Source organism: Cydia fagiglandana, chromosome 27, assembly GCF_963556715.1.
Source record: "Cydia fagiglandana chromosome 27, ilCydFagi1.1, whole genome shotgun sequence".
Classification (NCBI taxonomy): domain Eukaryota; kingdom Metazoa; phylum Arthropoda; class Insecta; order Lepidoptera; family Tortricidae; genus Cydia; species Cydia fagiglandana.
Genome location: NC_085958.1, coordinates 8,653,730 through 8,672,706, shown reverse-complemented (window position 1 = coordinate 8,672,706; position 18,977 = coordinate 8,653,730). Strand labels below are relative to the sequence as shown.

The window sequence follows — 18,977 nt, the reverse complement described above, 5'->3', positions numbered from 1 at the left end:
ACATGTCTTTTAATTGAAAAACGCTTTTAAAAAATCATAAACTATTACTTATGAAAGCAGAAGAATATAAATGATCGTATTTGATTCATAATTGTTACATATTTGCCGTAACTTATTTTTAAAATGTGTTTTTCATTTAAAAGACACATCAAGATTGTTTACCTTATTTCTAATGCTAAAATAGGTGAATTTCAAAAAGTTTATAGGACATTTTTGTCTCTAAAATGATCAGGAATACGCTGTTAAAATTATTCGGTTTCCTCATGTTACACCGTGTAGACAGTAAAAAAAGAGTGGCAACTCCATACATCTATATAATGGCTCCTCCAAGGGACGCAGCCATGCGGTAGAAATAGCAATATCACTTGCTCCCTCTAACGCATAAATGCGTCCCTTGGAGTGGCTGGCGCTGGGCCATCGTGTAGAGGAGCCATAAGCCCCGTCAATTTAAAAAAATCGGGATTTTGTTCAGGTTTTTTGAGACATGGTTTTCAATTAATTGGTTGCTGGTTTTCGTTTCTCAGTTCTTCCATATTTTAGGAGGTATGCTGAAACAAATAAATGATACATAAGTAATGTCGTATCGATTCGATATCGTTAGAGATTTTACAATAAATACTTTTGTCGCTTAACTTCAAATCGGGTAAATCCATCATCAATGCCAGATTAATTGGAATATATTTGGATTTTTTGGAAAAACCTTGTACAGCCTGGCAAAAAAGAGTAGAAATTAAAAAGTGGCAACACTGTAGTGTCGTCACTTTCAAATCAATTTGTATAAGAGAACGGGACGACACTACAGTGTTGCCACTTTTTAATTTCTACTCTTTTTAGGGTTCCGTACCCAAAGGGTAAAACGGGACCCTATTACTAAGACTCTGCTGTCCGTCCGTCCGTCCGTCCGTCTGTCACCAGGCTGTATCTCACGAACCGTGATAGCTAGACAGTTGAAATTTTCACAGATGATGTATTTCTGTTGTCGTTATAACAACAAATACTAAAAACAAAATAAAATAAAGATTTAAGTGGGGCTCCCATACAGCAAACGTGATTTTTGACCGAAGTTAAGCAACGTCGGGTGGGGTCTACTGACTTGGATGGGTGACCTTTTTTTTGCCTTTTTTTGCATTATGGTACGGAACCCTTCGTGCGCGAGTCCGACTCGCACTCGCCCGGCTTTTTGCCAGGCTGTAGTTTAGTCACAGGGCGGACACGCCATACATCGAAAATCATTTGCGTTTATATGTGTGCACGGCCCGTCTGTACACGCGTCATTGTGTGAGTAAGTGGCTTAGGGCTGACTCGTGCGGCGCGCGGGGAAGGCGAAGCCGAGGCTTGCCGAGGCCGGCCAAAGGACACGACGAGCGGCCCGCTGCGTTGCATAATTCGACCGAAATACGTAAAAAAACAAAATATAGGTTTATGTTTTATTTCGCTCCAATTGTTGAATTGGCTTTGTCAGTTTATAGTCCTGCACGTACTTGGACTTTCAACACGCCATTATTAAATGTACCTTATTGTTTTGATGCCTATTGATTATTTTATATAACATACATAATTAATTCTTAAATTCTTAAAATTAAATTAAAAATCAAACGCGAATGTCCCGCGACCAACAAGTTCTTTTTTGTGAAAAGAGTGTTAAACTAAAAATAAAACATTTACGAGGAATATCTGTGTAGAAGGTCTAGTTACCTTAGGTACTTTAAATATTAAATGTTGGCTTAACATTCACAAATTCAACGAACCGGTTTTAATTCATATGATATTATTATTTTTACGCAAAAGTATAGCCTTATTTACTGATACACATTTTGTCTCTTTGGAAAACTATATTATTATTCATTTCTACAATAAGTAGGTACCCGTACATCGCACAATACACCAGCAATTTGAACGTTGCGTCATCGCGTCGCGGCGTCGCTAGCCGAACTGAGCGTATGTCAATGTCAGTTGTCAGGAGTCCGTCAGAACTCAGTCGCGGGGCGAGGTAATCCGAGTCGGGGCGGGGCGGTGCGTGTCCGTTCTGTATGATAATACTATTACTTATTCTGTGGTTTAGTGCGGCGGAAAAGGGTTAATACCAAATCATATAATCTGACAGATGGATTTACCCGAGTTTGCAGTTAAGCGACTCACTTATAAGTTCTAGTAACATTGTTTTTAGAGTTCCGTACCTCAAAACAATAAATTATAATTCCTCCCAAAAAATACGTACTTGGTTTGAAGATGTTTCTTTTGAAGCTGCATCCGAATGAATCTCGGGTCCAGTTCGATTTTCGAATTGCTGTCATAACCCGGCAGAACATCTGACAGGCCCTCGCTTTGCTTGTCGCCGACTGTCAACAAATAAAAAATAAGTTTTTGGCAAAAAAATCATTTTTGGTACAAGCTTTTATCGCCGACTGTACTTTTTTTTCCACAGGCAACTAATACTCATCGAGACAATTCTAAAAACCCCAAACACAATTAGGTTTCGTTGTTTTATTACCTTCTTATGGCCACCTCCTCATCAGATCAGCTCGATGACACCATAATATTGCATTGTCACCCGACTTACGTATGTATGTATGCAAATTTCAGCTCAATCGACAACGGTCAGGTGAAACTAAATAAAAGCTTGTAAAAAACTTAATAGGCCCCGTGCATGAACTATAGGGGGCAGCATAGGAGCCGTCAGATTTTCGGCGCGAGGTGTTAATAACATATACTAATCTATGTGTAAATGTGTCGTTTATGCTTCCGATGCTGTGTGGGCTACACTAGATGGCAGAACCTACTATGCACAAGGAAACGTACCGACGAGAAAGGTAGATGGTAGAACTTCCTTTGGCAATCTACATGTGCACATATGTTTCCAATTCTGGCCACAAGATGGCAGAACCTTCTGAACGCCACAGACGGGAATTGACGTCAACGCAAAATCGTGACAACGACGCCAAAGACGGCATTTGACGTCGGTCGTTTTTTGATGAAAATCTACTGAAAAACACCCCATTTTTAGGTTGGCATCATTTATTCACAAAACGAAATTTTACCCCCGTGGCGTCAGTGGCAAATGGATGCGCCGTTTGACGTTCAAAAGGTTAAAAAAATCGTTTTTCATTTTCGTTTAGATACTCATCGTCTACTGACGGGGATCATTTAAAACTTCTTTTTTAGGGTTCCGTAAACAAAGGGTAAAAACGGGATCCTATTACTAAGACTCCACTGTTCGTCTGTCTGTCACCAGGCTGTATCTCACGAACCGTGATAGCTAGACAGTTGAAATTTTCACAGATGATGTATTTCTGTTGCCGCTACAACAATTACTAAAAAGTTACGGAACCCTCGGTGGGCTAGTCCGACTTGCACTTGTCCGGTGTTTTTGCTACTTACGTATGTCGCTTGCGTGTAGACTTCCATCGAAATAAACGTTGCCAGCGGTGTCAGGAGTTAAATCTGTAAAAAAATAAAGTTTTTGTCAAAAAATCATTCTTGATTTAGCTTTTATCGCTGACTGTACTTTTCCTCCAACAGACAACTATCTAGATAGCAGGAACAAATATCTTTATTCGTCACACAAATAGATGCCCTTACCGGGATTCGAACCCGGGACCATCGGCTTTGGCAAGTTTTGACGCGTGCAAACATAAATCAAATTACAAATATTGCAAGTTAAATAAAAGCTTGTAAAAATACACTCAAGCGTTTTTAAAGGCAAACAGGATTATGTGGTGCATAATTGTTTTCCATCGTATTTTCTCGGAAACGTTCGTATTTGTCATGGTACTTCAGTCAACTTCAGTACTTTTTGTACCGAGACTGACTGAAATAGCAAGACACGTTCGTACGTTTCCGTGAAAATACGATGGAAAGTAATTATGCACTACATCTGTAGGTACCTAATTATTTTGTATAAAGAAATCGTTTTCACGTGTGGAGTAAAAATAAATAAAAAATGTGACGTTATCTATGAAAAGGGACTTTATTGTCGATGGCGCTTACGCCATTATTAGTGATGCTCCGGTATAAACACAATGCCGCGCGACGATGTGCGGCGTAAGCGCCATCGACAATAAGGTCCCTTTTCATAGATAATGCCCCAAATATTTAATGGAATTTGTAAACAATGTAACATCTTGACTTGACAGGAAATTAAGTTTTTTTTACTTTACATAAAAATATGTGGATACGTTTTGTATAACTTACCAAATGCTTTTAAGTTTTGTTCCAATTCCTGGTTATCTGAAATTTTAAAAAAGGTAGCATTAATTCTTTATTGAACCAAAAACAATAGTTGTTCCGTTAAAATTCAGTTTTATTTATAATAGAAAATTAACGAACGATCATAACGCAATCGGTATATCTACTCTAAAGTAGGCTTAGTATTCTATATATGTATATAATATAAATGCAAGTGTCCTGACTGACTGACTGACTGACTGATTCATCAACGCAGAGCCGAAACTACAAAAAATAGAAATATTCTATGAATGATCATTGAACTATTAAGTATTACTAACGTATAGAACTGGCACAGAGAACCAATATTTTGCGCCATGACTTGATGTTGTTTTGACAACAATCCATAGAAGCGGAGCGTGTGTCTCGCGACCTAAACGCGTAAGCGCCATTAATTTATGGGCGCTCAAGACGTTTTGGGTCAAAAAAAAAACTGTGTTCGCGTCTTTCCTGTAGACATACACAAGAGTTAAGGACTATTAAGGTTAATTTTCTTATTTAACCCTTATCCACGTGAAAAGGTCCTCCTTTTATTTAGAGAACTATGATAAAATCATTACTTAGATGCCCACAAGCTGTTAACTATTGCCCACAGGAGAGAAAACTAGCGTGTTCGCGCGAACTGTACATTTTTCTCTCCTGTGGGCAATAGTTAACAGCTTGTGGGCATGTAAGTAATGATTTTATCACAGTTCTCTGAATAAAAGGAGGACCTTTTCACGTGGATAAGGGTTAAATAAGAAAATTAACCTTTAAAACGTTTGTGTATGTCTACAGGAAAGACGCGAACAGTTTTGTTTTTGACCCTTTTAGGCCGTGTTGCAATAAACTAGAACTAATATTAGAAGCGGAACTCCTTTTCTAATTTCACTTAAGTATTAGAAAAGGAGTTCCGCTTGTAATATTAGATGTAGTTTATTATGCAAAGAAGCGGAGTGCGACTCTCGCGACCTAAACGCGTAAGCGCCATTAATTTGTCGGCGCTTACGACATTTTGGTCGCGTGGTACAGGTTGGTATGTCGTCTCTATAGTAATAATACCTCAGTGTGAATGATGCGGATTCTCAAATCTAGATCTCTCAGATCTAGAATGTGCTGTGCCAAAGTACTTAACCTTTTGGACGCCAATGACCGATATATGCGCACCGTAGGTTCAACGCCAAAGACTGATTAATCGGTCACGGACCACAGAGCAACATAGACCTACGTGAATATGCATAAAGTTCAATTTCAGTTTTGACACTTCGGTGACGTGGCGTCAGCGTGACAGCTTTTGTGTTTGACACTGCGTCGAAAAGGTTAAACGTTTTACAGTACCTAAGGTTTTTTAAAATTTAGACATACGCACGGAAAGTGCTCTTTCCCGCACTAGTGCGGAAAAGTTGCACCATTTATGTACTGTAAAAATAAAAACATACCTGGGAAAAAATGGTTGTCACTAAGTCCTATTTTAGTTGCCAATTTTTGAGTATCCTTGACAAATAACGCTGGTGGTGCCGTTACCATGGAGACGGGTGCTGTAACGTAAATAATGGAAAAAATGTAAAAAAACAGGCCATTTCGAACCTAAAGTGATCTGCAGAGATAGTTTATCCCCCCTGCAAACAAATTTGTATAGTTAGACCGTAAAAAGTCTGCAGCGATTTTGATAGCCCACGCAGTGCAAGTGTCATTTTAAACGTCAAACTTCTATGAAATTATGACGTATAAATAACACTTACGCAGCGTGGGCTATCAAATCCGCTGCAGACTTTTATTGGTGCGACTATATCTAAACAGTCAGTTCGCTCCCCACCCCCCTAGATCAACTATCTCTGCAGCTGACTGTACACTGATATCAAAACTGTATGATGTTATTTCTGACACGGAAAAGGTACCTTATGGCGGCCGGCGCTTACGTCACATAGCGCCGCTTATTGGAGCGGCGTTAATAATAGCGTAAGCGCCAACCGCCATAAGGTACCTTTACCCGTAGGACCTCACATTTAATTACCGCGCGTCTCGCCCGTGCCAACACGGAATAATAATTATTTCTTGCCACACACGGAAAAAAAAACAAATAGACATGTTGGATACCTATTTAATTTATTACAGATGTAGGTGCTTACTTGTTTTCCATCGTATTTTCTCGGAAACGTTCGTATTTGTCATGCTACTTCAGTGAATCAGTACTTTTTGTACCGAGACTGACTGAAATAGTAAGACACGTTCGTACGTTTCCGTGAAAATACGATGGAAAATAACTATGCACTACATTCTGTAAGTCTATATAAGTCTATCAGTAGTAGTAGAACAATAGTGTGACAAAAGGGATGATCTCAGCCACATCTCAGCATACAACGCACAATTCAATTATGTGTATGTATATGTTACAGAATGCAAATCGGTCATACCTAACCGTAACCGAAATATTCGGTTATAACCGAATATTGGAAACTCGAATAACCGGTTACGGTTATTTATTTATGACTTAAATTGTATGTTTTTATCATCTAATGATTACAAAATCCTCCCTGTTTTGGCTGTGACGCCTGTGACTATAATTTTTGTCATTCCTGGACTTTAATAACTAAAATATGTACCAAAACTTCCCTTATTTATGAAATATTTTTATTGAATATTGTATCACGTCATTCATGTCCAAGGTCATATTTTACTTTTACTATATTTGGCGTGTTTTATTAAAAAACGAAGACTTTTACTCACATTCCCTAATACTGTAGGTACTAAAATGAATATTTTTGTAATTTTTTAATTACTTCATTGTAAATTTATAATTTTTCGTCAAAAATAACCGTAACCGATTATAACCGATATTCGGTTATTTTTCGGGCATAACCGTAACCGAAACCGGTTATGAAGTTTGGCCGGTTATTGCACTCCCTAGTATATGTCAGTTCACGCCTGATTATGAATCCCAACAAAAGCATTAGAAATATACAACAGTTCTTGAAGTAATAACGGCCAAGCGAAATATTTTGACTAAGGTGTAGACTTTGTGAAGTTAGTATGACAGACGGTTATTAATTATTGTGTTCTAGCACAGAATAAATGATTGGACTAGGTACACAAGGTTCACTCTCTAACAAAAATGTACTTGTAGGGACGCGACGAAATCGCGGAGTGAGCCACGCCTAGCAATGCACTCACAAGAACTTTCCAAAGTTGCGAAACTTTCCACATTAGAATTTCTCGGTAACTTCTGAGAATGTTCTCGAGAACGAGAATTTATTAATTTATCGTAGTTTATACCATGAATATTCACGATAGTTTAGGTGTGGTATCCTTACCCCCAGAAAATTCCGACTTTTGGTCTACCGCTTCCGGTCAGAAAAATGTATGACGGCCCGGCCAAACGGTCAGACCTAGGTGGGGGGTGCTCGACCAAATGTCATAGAGGGCCCCGACACAAAACAAACTGCATTAAAAAAAATCAAAATGGCCGACTTTTTTTTTTAATTTTATCAAGTTGGTCCGAGCGCGCTGAGATTTGACATGGCGGGTGATAGAGGCCTCTAGATTCCTATGTCAAAATTTTTTTTTTGGAAAAATCCAAGATGGCGGAACAATAAATTTCCATGTTGCAGAATGTTCTGAGAACATTCTCGAGAACGTTTCCGCTTTTTGGGAATGTTCTGCAATTTGTACATTGCTAGCCACGCCTGGTTCTAGTCTCTTATGAAAATGGTTGAGGTCATAAGTTTGTGGTCGTACGTTATAGGGTCTGTAACGGTACTTGCTTTAAAATTGTCCTTTAATAATATTACCTTCAGTGATGTGTGTAGTTGTGGTACCAATTGGTGTCGTTGCCGTAACGGCCATTTTCGTACTTGGCTGTTGTTGTGGCAGCTTAGGCACAATATTAGGCGCCATCATATTCCTGTCTGTAAATATGCGCATAATTAATGTTTACAACAGGGCTCGGAACCGGTATTTTTTAAAAACCCCGAAATAGACCAATATTTTGAATTATTTTATGCTTTTTACGTAAGACTGGATCATGTATTTAGGTAACGAATTTGTGTTATCAGATTGTTTAATTAAAAAAGAAATAATAAACCAAAGAACGAAAAAGAACGTAATAATATCGGTATTTTTGTATGGAGCAAATACCGGTTTCCGAGCCCTGGTTTACAATGTTAATACAGATGTAGTGCATAATTATTTTCCATTGCATTTTCACGGAAACGTACGAATGTTTCTTGCTATTTCAGCCAGTCTCGGTATGTGTACTGACGTTGACTGAAGTAGCATGACAAATACGAACGTTAGCGAGAAAATACGAAGGAAAACAAATATGCACTACATATTTCTGTACAGTTGTAGATGTAGTTGTATATCGGCTGTACACACTTGTCGATAGACCGCGAGACAGGCTTTGAACAAGTGTACATACTGCTCGCCTCGTTCTGTGTCGTCTCGTCTTGCCCTTCTTCAATTAGGCTTTCCGCGATCGAGATTTTCACTAGATGGCAGCACCGTGACGAGAGGTCTTTTTGACAGTTGCTGTCAAAATCCACTAATAAAAAAACATGGTTAAACATGATGGTGGATTATGACAGCTGGTCTCGCCACAGTGCTGTCATATAGTGAAAAACTCGAACGCGGAAACCCTCATTGGGTCCGGGCGGTGCCGAGGTTCAAACGGTATCACTAGGCTAGGGGTCGCGGGGTTGGATAAATGGCCGATGGTGAAAAAGCTGGCCCACACAGGATACACCGCCGTCCTCAAATGACGAGATATCGACCGGCACAAGGTGGGGCGCGACCTGATGCAGCCTCCTCAGCCAAAAGCCAGAAGAGGCCACACACACCCCCTCAAAAGGGTGTCGAAGGATTACACAGTCAGTCAGTGCCGAAACTCTCGGCGTGAGGCTCTAGCTCTAGACAGACGGCATGGGGTGACATACTATACCGCTGTTCCTGTGCTAGACCTACTGACTGAGCACTAACTGCTATATTCGAACTTTAAGATACGTCAATTAATAGATCTAGAAACGATATGGATTAGATGTGTCAGTGTCAAAAGTGACGTTTTTGTTCTAAGAAATGTCACATTTGACACTGACATATCTAATCCATATCTTTTCTAGATCTATTAACTGACGTATCTTAAAGTTCGAATTGGGCCGTACGTGTCTCGACAACAATACTATCTCCATTTCTACATCAACAATGCTTTAAACATTTCAGCAATATATTCAAATGGATCACGCTTCAGGTCTTGGCTCTAAGCTTCGTCTTGGTACGAAATATGTCAAGTAATTTTCGACTTGAAAAAGCTAGTTACCCTTTTTTATAACGCTAAAGATACTTGTCACTTACCTAAAGTGCTCAGTCGTCTGATCGCCTTCTCCACACACCAGTCCAATATCTGTTTTGTGCTATGTTGTCCTATTTCTTTACAGAAACTTGTCGCCATCATCAGAAAGGGATCTTTCGCTGTCAGATCTGATTCTTTAGCAACCTTCGGTGCTTCAGTAGTTGTTGATTTGACAGTCTCATGTTTACCTGTGTCTTTAAGAACTGGATGTCCTTTGCTATGGTGTCGTTTTCTATGTTTTCGTGTCGAATGATGGTTTATCCATCTCCGCTGTCGCTTGAAACTGATTTTGTCAACTGGAAATAGCAATGTTGTTTTAGGTTTAACATTTTTGTCTTGCTTTTGATTCCTTTTTGCTGATAGCTTAGCGCTTCTCGCTATGCTTGTTTTGTCTCCCATGTGTATACCTCCTAGTATTTTGTTTTTTATTATTGTGTCGATGAATGTGTTGTTGAAGTAGTATTTATAAATTAAGTCGTCTACTGACTTGTCATCTTTCTCCTTTAGTATCATTTGATCTTGGTTTTCTATAACGTTGTTGGATGGCATAGATAATAGATTTATTTTAATTGGTTCTATTGATGTAGTACGTTCTGTTGTAAGTTGTTGATGTACATAATTCATTATAGTTGTGTTTTTTTCTTTATTTTCCTTGGGTCCTATTATATCGGGATTAACCTTAAGATATTTGTCATTTTGAATATTTTGTTTAGCCTTTTTAAGTATTTTCGCAAAATGGTTTTGCCTATGTGATATTTCATTCTGTATTTTAGCAATTGAGTTTTGTTTTTCATTAATCTTTTCATTTTGTAACAGCATCATCTTCTGTATATTGTAAAACTGTTGTTGCTGAGATAAGAACTTGTTTTGCTGATTCTCAAAATCCAGCATGTTCTTAGCTATCGTCTCTTCTTTCTTTTTAAACATCTGTTCCTTGTTCTTCAAGCAGTCATGAAAGTTATTTAATTTCTCAATTAATTTCAAGATATTCAAATATTTCACATCGAAATCATTAAGTTTTTTCGTGTTTACTTTCATTTTCTCTTTAAATTCTTTGTTTTCGGTGTTCATTTGTTCATGAATTACTTTGATGGCATTGTGTTGCTTCATTATTTTTTTAAAAGTACGTGTTAACATTGTAAGTACTTTTACTAGTCCTTTTTCTGAAATGGGCTTTGGCGTTACCGTTTCTGTTGTAGATTCTTGAGTAAGAATTTCATACGCATTTTTATCTTGAACTGGAGCATTTTGCCAATTTTTTTCTTTATCTAAATCATTACTTTTATTGAACATATCAATTAAATCGATTCTATCGACAACTAATTCGTCGTATTTCATACTTCTCTTAGCAGTTGCATTTCCTTCAGTAATATTTAATATATCTTTTAAATAGTTTAACTGGTCATCCACGATACTGTGGTTTTCTTGTACTACATTAGTTACATTTCCAATGACCGTGGCAGTTTTAGTTGCTGGCTTAGTATAACCATTGTAGTCCAAATTTTTGTCATTAGTGTTTTCTAGCAGCATTGCTGCATTGTTGAAAAGTGAAATTATTGATTTTTTCTCCTTTTTTAGTCCTTTGTCGTTTATGTGCCCTTTGCCGTCTTTATCTAATAAATAATAAATTACAAATATTAATATTTTTGTTAAAAAACTTATTACGCACGCAAGCAGTACTGATAAGTTCCGCTACTTGACGCTAGATGTCGACTACGTAATACAGTGAAACCTGGTTAATTGGCACCTGGATAAATAGAAAACCTCAATAATTGCAACCAAAAGTCCGGTCCCGGTCCCTTGAGACCAAAAGGCCTCTATAATTGAAATTTAGGAACCTCTATGATTGCAATTTAGATTTTAGTCCTTTTCGTAATTTTGCCTCTGTAATTGACCACATCGCAACTAAGGCCTCTATAATTGACACTGTGCTAAAAAAATCGTTATTTTTGCTCTTCTTTTTACCTCCATTATTGAAACGAGTCTTACTTATTACCTCTGTAATTGAAATAATGTAGTTGTAGACAGCAGAAACAATATTTTAATAGCAATGATCATTTTATTTATATCTTCATCCCGAATTCAATTTATTTATTGGGTATCTATCACAGCCTATAGTAGGTGAAATACTTTTGATTAAATCAAAAACAAAGTATGCTTTTTACATTCTAATAAAACTTTCTTCTACAATTCAAGGGAATTTTTTAAACCCAAATGATTAATAAGAAAATAAAGTACTTAGTAATTAATGTAGTGTAAAAGTACAAGTAATAAGCAATATATAGACCAAAAACCCAGAACGTAAGCGTGTAAATCTACTTTCAAAGGTTATTTGCACCTCCATAAAAGAAATTTGTCAGAACGCAACCTCAATTAGGCCTACTTGCACCATTCCACTAACCCGGCGTTAACCCGTTAAACCTGGAGGTGCCATGGTTACCCATACAATTTGACACTAGGTTAACGGTTTAACCGCTTAACCCTGGGTTAGTGGGATGGTGCAAGTGGGCCTTAATGGGAACCTCTATAATTGACGCAACGATTTTTTGAACCTCGTTAATTGACACGACCTGCTTAAATGAAAAACCTGGTTAATTGACAAAAAATGGCCGGTCCCTTGAGATTGCAATTATCCAGGTTCCACTGTAACTCGCATTTCGGTAAGAAAACTGATGTATGGAGTTACCACTCTTTCTTAATAGCATAAATCATTTATTTACATACAATATACAGGGTGGAAAGGCACGACGATCCTTTCCGCAAAAGGCGGATTGTTTAGCCTAAGCTCTACATTTTCTCCATAGAAACTATGTTAATATGGGCAACCGTTTCTAAATTATGGCCTTTTAAACATCCATGCAAAAACTACTTTGTTCTAACCCTAACAGGTGACAAGGTCAATGAACTTATTAGTAAACAATCTGTATACGACAGGAAATTGTACTAATTTGTTGCCATCCAACTATTCTTAGGTCTGCTTACAACACGGTAAGAATCGTTGCAGGATTTTCGCATTCTTAGTGGTTCGACTGGTTCAATACTTGAATGAAGTAGTTATGTTATTCCTTAATATTAATAATACTAACCACAACATTGTTTACAACAGGGGGGGGGACACTACAAATGTAGTTAACGTCAGTAAAGATGCAGGCGACTTCTATATCTTGCTTCTTACAAAATTAGTTGACTTCCGATTACACAAACTACTTCACCAGATGTCACTATAAAATGTATATAATTTCAGTGGCATTAATATTTAAATTAAAATAAGTACGAATTCATATTTGTAATTATTATAATTTTCAATAAATTTTGTGAAAAAATAAGAATTTTGTTATAAATTTGATTTAATTATACTGTTTTTTTATGCTGGCAACACTTGCATATCCGCCAAGACCATGTCAAGCATAGACAAGCAATTTTTTTTGCTGTCACTGGAAGAGGGTAAATTTGAAATATTTCAGTGATGGTTCAGCCATTTTCTTCGTTACGGTTCTGAAGAAATTAGATTATAGCCCGAATTAAAACACATACCCTGTTATGAAAACCCCGAAAGTGCGTTGAGTTATCTCTGTGTTGCTCCGCCTTGTCGTTGAGCATTCGCTGTGTGCTGTGTTATTTTGTGCGATATGGACGCTATTTTACAGTAAATTTATTTCGTGGTAGGTACCTAAGTACTAGTACCTAAGTACTAGTAACTTTTGATAAGGCAGGCCACTATCGATAAATCTGCTACAATGCCTAGACTATGTGCTTTTGGATGTAAAAACACTGGTAAGTTCATTTTCACGAATTGTGGTACCTAATACATTCAAGTTCAAGTTCAAGTTCTTTATTTGCATTCATGTTGTACATATAGGTAGTAAATAACAAATAAGTTGTTTCAAACATGAGCCCTGCAAGGGCATAGCAATTACTTAAAATAACCTATACCTAATACAAATAAAAATGAAAAATTGTAGGCTTATTAGAATACCTCTTAAAACTTATCATTTAAATATTATTAATTAACAATAAAATATAGCTATAAGAATCTTGTCATATCTATGCATATGTATAGTTCAAAATCCCATATCTAGATACTCCAGACATGGTATAAAAATATGTGTTATACATACTTATTTTAACATTATCTTATATTACATGTATCAGGCAGACATAATACAAGGAGAGTAAATTTATTTTTTTAGGAACAATAACCCATCGCTTTCCAAATCCTGACAAGTATCCAGAACAATTCAAATCTTGGGTCACACTTGTTGGTGGCAAGTTGGAACAGTCTTCGGATTATGAGTACCATAAGAAGAGGATCATTTGTGATAAACATTTCAAGATTGCAGACAAAAACCGTAATCACCGGTTAAATAGATTAGCAGTGCCTTCACTGCATTTACCTGGTATGAATCTATAAGATTATCTTTCAGAATTAGTTATACGTAAGTCGGAAAAACCAGTCTAACTCTTTATAAGGATGTTTTTAGGGTTCCGTTCCTCAAAAGGAAAAAACGGAACACTTATAGCATCACTCGTGCGTCTGTCTGTCTGTCCGTCTGTCACAGCCTATTTTCTCGGAAACTACTGGACCAATTAAGTTGAAATTTGGTACACATAATTATGTAAATTAGTGACCCAAACACGGATGGACGTGTAACGTAAAGAAATAAATTTTAGACATAAGGGCCACTTTTGGGCGGTAAATGAGGAAGTTAAAAAATAAAGTTTTGTGGCCGAATTCCCGAAGTGTCCCAAAGAGGAGTACCTTTAGCTTCAAGCGTGAGTCGGACTTAAAACAAAAAATGCGACTAGGCTGTATCTGGCACGTAGCCGCAATGGTACTTGTAGTACAGTCAACAGCAGAAGTTGCTAAGCGGGCGAGGTATTCAAAATTACCTTGACATGCTCTTATTGTCTTAACTATAAAGTCGCGTCCAGATCATTTTAAACCACTCGCCCGCTTAGCAACTTCTGCTGCTGACTGTAATGATTGATTAGGTTACTATTGTTACGTGTTTTAAAAAGCAGTATGCATAATTTTTATAGTGATATTTAGAGAAAAGAAGCCATTACATGCAATGTACCGCTGACAGAAATATGATAAACGTAGCTAATTCCGTCATATGAACTATTCCGTCCATTAGAGCATCAACCAACCTCTGTACCTTTTTACAGAACAAAGGCATGTTGACAACTTGGAAATTTCGCATGCTACTCAGCCAAACATTAATGAACAAGCCTCTACCTCAAACTTACAACAAGTTTCTATTGAAGCACCACAGCAGGCTGCATTACCAATCAATACGGGTAATCTATATATTTTTTATATATAAATGCAAGTGTCCTGACCGACGGACAGATTCATCAACGCAGAGCCGAAACTACAAAAGATAGAAATTTGAAATTTGCACACCAGCGGGCGCAGCACGGTTCCATTTTTATCGACTATCACTATGCGCGTCCCTTTCGCACTTACATACTTGTTAGAACGTGACAGGCATGGTGACAAGGGATAAAAACGCGACCGTGCTACGCCGCCTGGTTAGATTTATAAAGTGTACAAGAGATAAGAAGCGATTTTGAGAAATTCAACCCCTAAGGGGTTCAAAAGGGATGAAAGTTTGTATGGGGTTCAAATTTGCATGCGCAACAACCAATCTCTGTACCTTTTTACAGAACAAAGGCATGTTGACATCTCGGAAATTTCGCATGCTACTCAGCCAAACATTAATGAACAAGCCTCTACCTCAAACTTACAACAAGTTTCTATTGAAGCACCACAGCAGGCTGCATTACCAATCAATACGGGTAATCTATATATTTTATATTATATTTTTATATATAAATGCAAGTGTCCTGACCGAGGGACTGATTCATCAACGCAGAGCCGAAACTACAAAAGATAGAAATTTGAAATTTGCACACCAGTTTAGATTTATAAAGTGTACAAGAGATAAGAAGCGATTTTGGAAATTCAACCCCTAAGGGGGTTAAAAAGGGATAAAAGTTTGTTTGTTTGTGTTTGTTGTTTGTAAGCGATAATTTCCCTTACCGAACAGGCTACCACGGGTTTTTTGTTACTCGCCACAGTTTCTCTTTTTCTAACGTTATTTATATATAAAAATGCTATTTTCAGATATTTTTGAAATGCCTCAAGCCGCCTTCTTTCCGCAGTTTCAGAGTCTCAGTACACCAACACAAAGCAATTCCGCAGGTAGGTTTTTGCTTAAATAATACCATAGAGAAATATAGTAAGACAAGAGTGCTCACTCCATGCATCAGTTTTGGTACCAAAAATATTAGTATTTTCATAGTCGACATCTAGCATCGAGTAGCGGAATTATCAGGCTGCGTAGCCAAGATGCCAATCGCTTACGCTTCGTAGCGATCGAAACGCAACTGTCACTGTCACACTAATATGGAAGAGTGATAGAGAGACATAATGCTTTTCGTTGTCGAAGCGATAGCGATTGTAACCTTGGCTAGGCCGGCTGTACCGCTACTCGATACTAGATGTCTCTCAAGTGGCGACCAACGAAAATTGTATTGAACAACAATGTACAACTAACTAATATTGTTTAATTACTTGTAAAGGTACATGTTTTTTTGTAAAATTAAGCAATTAAAATATGGAATGTGAAGGAGAGTATTCTAGCAGTTGCCCTCTATTTCATTCTCACAGAAATTTTACTTAATGTCATGGTTTCATGAGTAACAATAACAACCTCATCCCAAACAAGGGAACACATAATAGCGACTGGAGGGCAGCATGAGGCGCACCCAGCTCTATGCGACAGAGACATTTAGCCACAGCCATAGCTTCAGAGTACGAGCGGATTTCATCAAATTCGATTCAGTTATTTCCGGTTTAGCCGTACCTCACTCAACACTGTACAATAAAGCGATAGAAATTCATGACATAAATTTCTGCCTATTTAGTAGGTATGTATAATGGATAGATAATAAGAATCTTAATACTTTTTCAGCTATAACTCAAGATACGAGTGCTGCTCAAGCTCGCGCCGGTGTAATCATGGAGCATAATTACAGCGTGATAAGCAAATCTAAATGGGCGGGAGGTGCTTTGGGCGGTCAAGGTATATTTACATTTATACAATAGATATACAGTCTGTTACCGACAAGTGGGCTTTTATTGAAACAGGGTAAAGTAACATATTTAGTTCTTTAACTTAACCATGATCTTAATTTAATTAAAAAACTAAAATTCAGCCTTTATGAACTTTCTAACGAAATTTTAATTGCCAGCAATGGTCAGCACAGTAAATTGACAAGTAAGTGCTAATGACAGCTCTTCATACTTTGTTTATTATTATTACGACGTTTAATTTTAAGAGTTAGCGATACCAAGTATACCAACAACACTTAAGATAGCTACACCAAATTAAAGGCACTAGTTTCATTGATAAACACTTTATTACCAACTAAATTTAACTTAAATTCAAACCCCTAATTTTTATACATTACAATATAATACATTAACGCCACATAATACGAGTAGGTAAGGTACTTGTCGTTGGTTTGCTACCTGTCTGAAGTGCTCGAGAATCCATTCCCCAACTTGCACTGGCACGGTCCCGTGCATTGCGCTTTCAAGCTGACCAGGGGCGATTGGCTGGATCTCACGAACTCGCTGAGAAGCCGCTGTTATCAATCGAGCATTGTGTGGATGTCGTCAATTAGGGAAGTGTTTCCGATAAAGCCTTAAGCCTTGAGCTGCAGTTCCACGTGTATTAACAACTCTTGAGCATCGTAACCCATTTTAAAGAAAATCTAATACCACTTTTGCATATTTTTTGGTGTGTTTTGACAACCCGACGTGTTGACGACTTTTGAAATTATCATGTCAAAGTTTACAAAAAACACTTAAAACCTCCATATATGAACGCAATGATAAGGACGACAGTAATTTTGTGATAGAGTTGTCTCAGTTTTTTATCCCCGTACCATGATATGCCTTGTACCACCTGCGTTAGCGATATGAGTAACGACAATTACGCAGTACACCCACTACATTGCATGTGCGGATTTCGGAAATTTAATTAAGCAGTTAATTCAAAACAACTGCTAATGGATCATATTATTATCAGTTTTAATAAATGCCCGCAAGCCAGTTACACACTGTATACTAACTTTTGCCCACGACTTAATTCTACGTGGAATTTATGATTTAAGTAGCTTACTTTTTATCCACCTTTTTAGCCTGTTCGAGATCTTGAAAACAGTGAAAAATAGAAATACTACTCCTAAAAATACGTGTGATATCTCATTCGTCATGATGCCTAGAAAAATGTATTCGAAGCGTGTAATGTACACAAAAAATATTAAAAGTAAAGCATGTTAAGCCTTATATATCATTGAAAATTAAGGGTTCTAATAGCTTTAGCCAGCACAAAATCGCTTCGGGAAAAGGAAGGACAGATACTTATTGCGATATTGGGGAAATAAAAAACAACTATTTAATCTCCCCTTTTTTTGTTTATAACTTTTGATATCTTTTGTGTGCTAATACTCTCTTCGAATACATTTTTCTAGGCATCATGACGAAACTAATGAGGTGTCACACGTATTTTTAGGAGTAGTATCTCTATTTTTCACCGTTTTCAGGATCTCGAACAGACTATTTGCTTATTATACATAGATTACCCACACATACTTCCACGGAGCTTCCTTTTTTATCTTATCTTATAAAAGCTATCCTTTGTCCTTCCTCGGTACCAACTCAGAAAACTATCTCTATTGGTACCAAATTTCATAAAAATCAGTTTAAGATCAGGTTACCTAGTTAGTCATAGGGGTGACCGGACTGAAAAGGTTAGGAACCACTGCATTATGGTTTACCAAACAAATTAATGTTGCTCTCTGGCGGCAGAACATGGCAGTAATAGTCTCTATTGTAACAGTGCGGTTTATTATTTTTAACCATGCTTCCAAATTCACACATTCAGTTTTGTTTTTCAGATGGGCTGAAAACAAAATCATCTAGCACCAGCTTAGAAGAATCAATCTCACTGCGTACAAAAATCAAGCGGCTACGTACGGAGATAATAAGGTTACAGAAAAAATCTAAGTCATTTGCAGCGAGGCTGGCAAATGCCGAAGACCTCACAACCAATCCTGCATTCCAGGATATTGTAAATAACATGACAAAACCAGCGCGACTATTTATGCAGATGCAGCAGCAAGCGAAAAAAACACCAAAAGGACGACGCTTCACGGTTGAAGAAAAGGTGTTGTCATTATCTGTATACAAAAAAAGTCCGAAATGCTATGCATTACTTCATAAATATTTTACCTTACCATCTACAAAAGCTATGAAGCGCTTACTGGGCCAGATAAAACTTAGACCGGGGATAAACCCCATAATTTTCAAAAAAATTAAGGAAACTGTTGCGAAGCAAAACCTATCTGACAGATT

General features: G+C 37.4%; 1 protein-coding gene across 1 annotated transcript; it reads right to left on the bottom strand.

Moving 5' to 3' along the window:
• Window positions 1-456: 456 nt before the first annotated feature.
• On the bottom strand, window positions 457-11,077 carry LOC134677820 (uncharacterized). The gene is made up of 7 exons (XM_063536246.1): window positions 9,550-11,077; window positions 7,992-8,108; window positions 5,643-5,741; window positions 4,192-4,227; window positions 3,379-3,441; window positions 2,219-2,339; window positions 457-548 (listed from the first exon to the last, which is right to left on the bottom strand). Exons 1-7 carry the CDS (start codon window positions 11,075-11,077, stop codon window positions 521-523), a joined length of 1,992 nt encoding a protein of 663 aa, XP_063392316.1. The 3' UTR covers window positions 457-520.
• Window positions 11,078-18,977: the final 7,900 nt, after the last annotated feature.

Bases quoted from the DNA above. Each gene is read 5' to 3' on its own strand.
- LOC134677820 (XM_063536246.1), bottom strand. From the start codon at position 11,077: ATGCTGCTAGAAAACACTAATGACAAAAATTTGGACTACAATGGTTAT. The intron at 4,228-5,642 runs GTATGTTTTTAT...TTAAAATTTCAG, and splicing joins TGACAACCATTTTTTCCCAG to ATAACCAGGAATTGGAACAA. The intron at 549-2,218 runs GTACGTATTTTT...TATTTGTTTCAG, and splicing joins AAGAAACATCTTCAAACCAA to CATACCTCCTAAAATATGGA.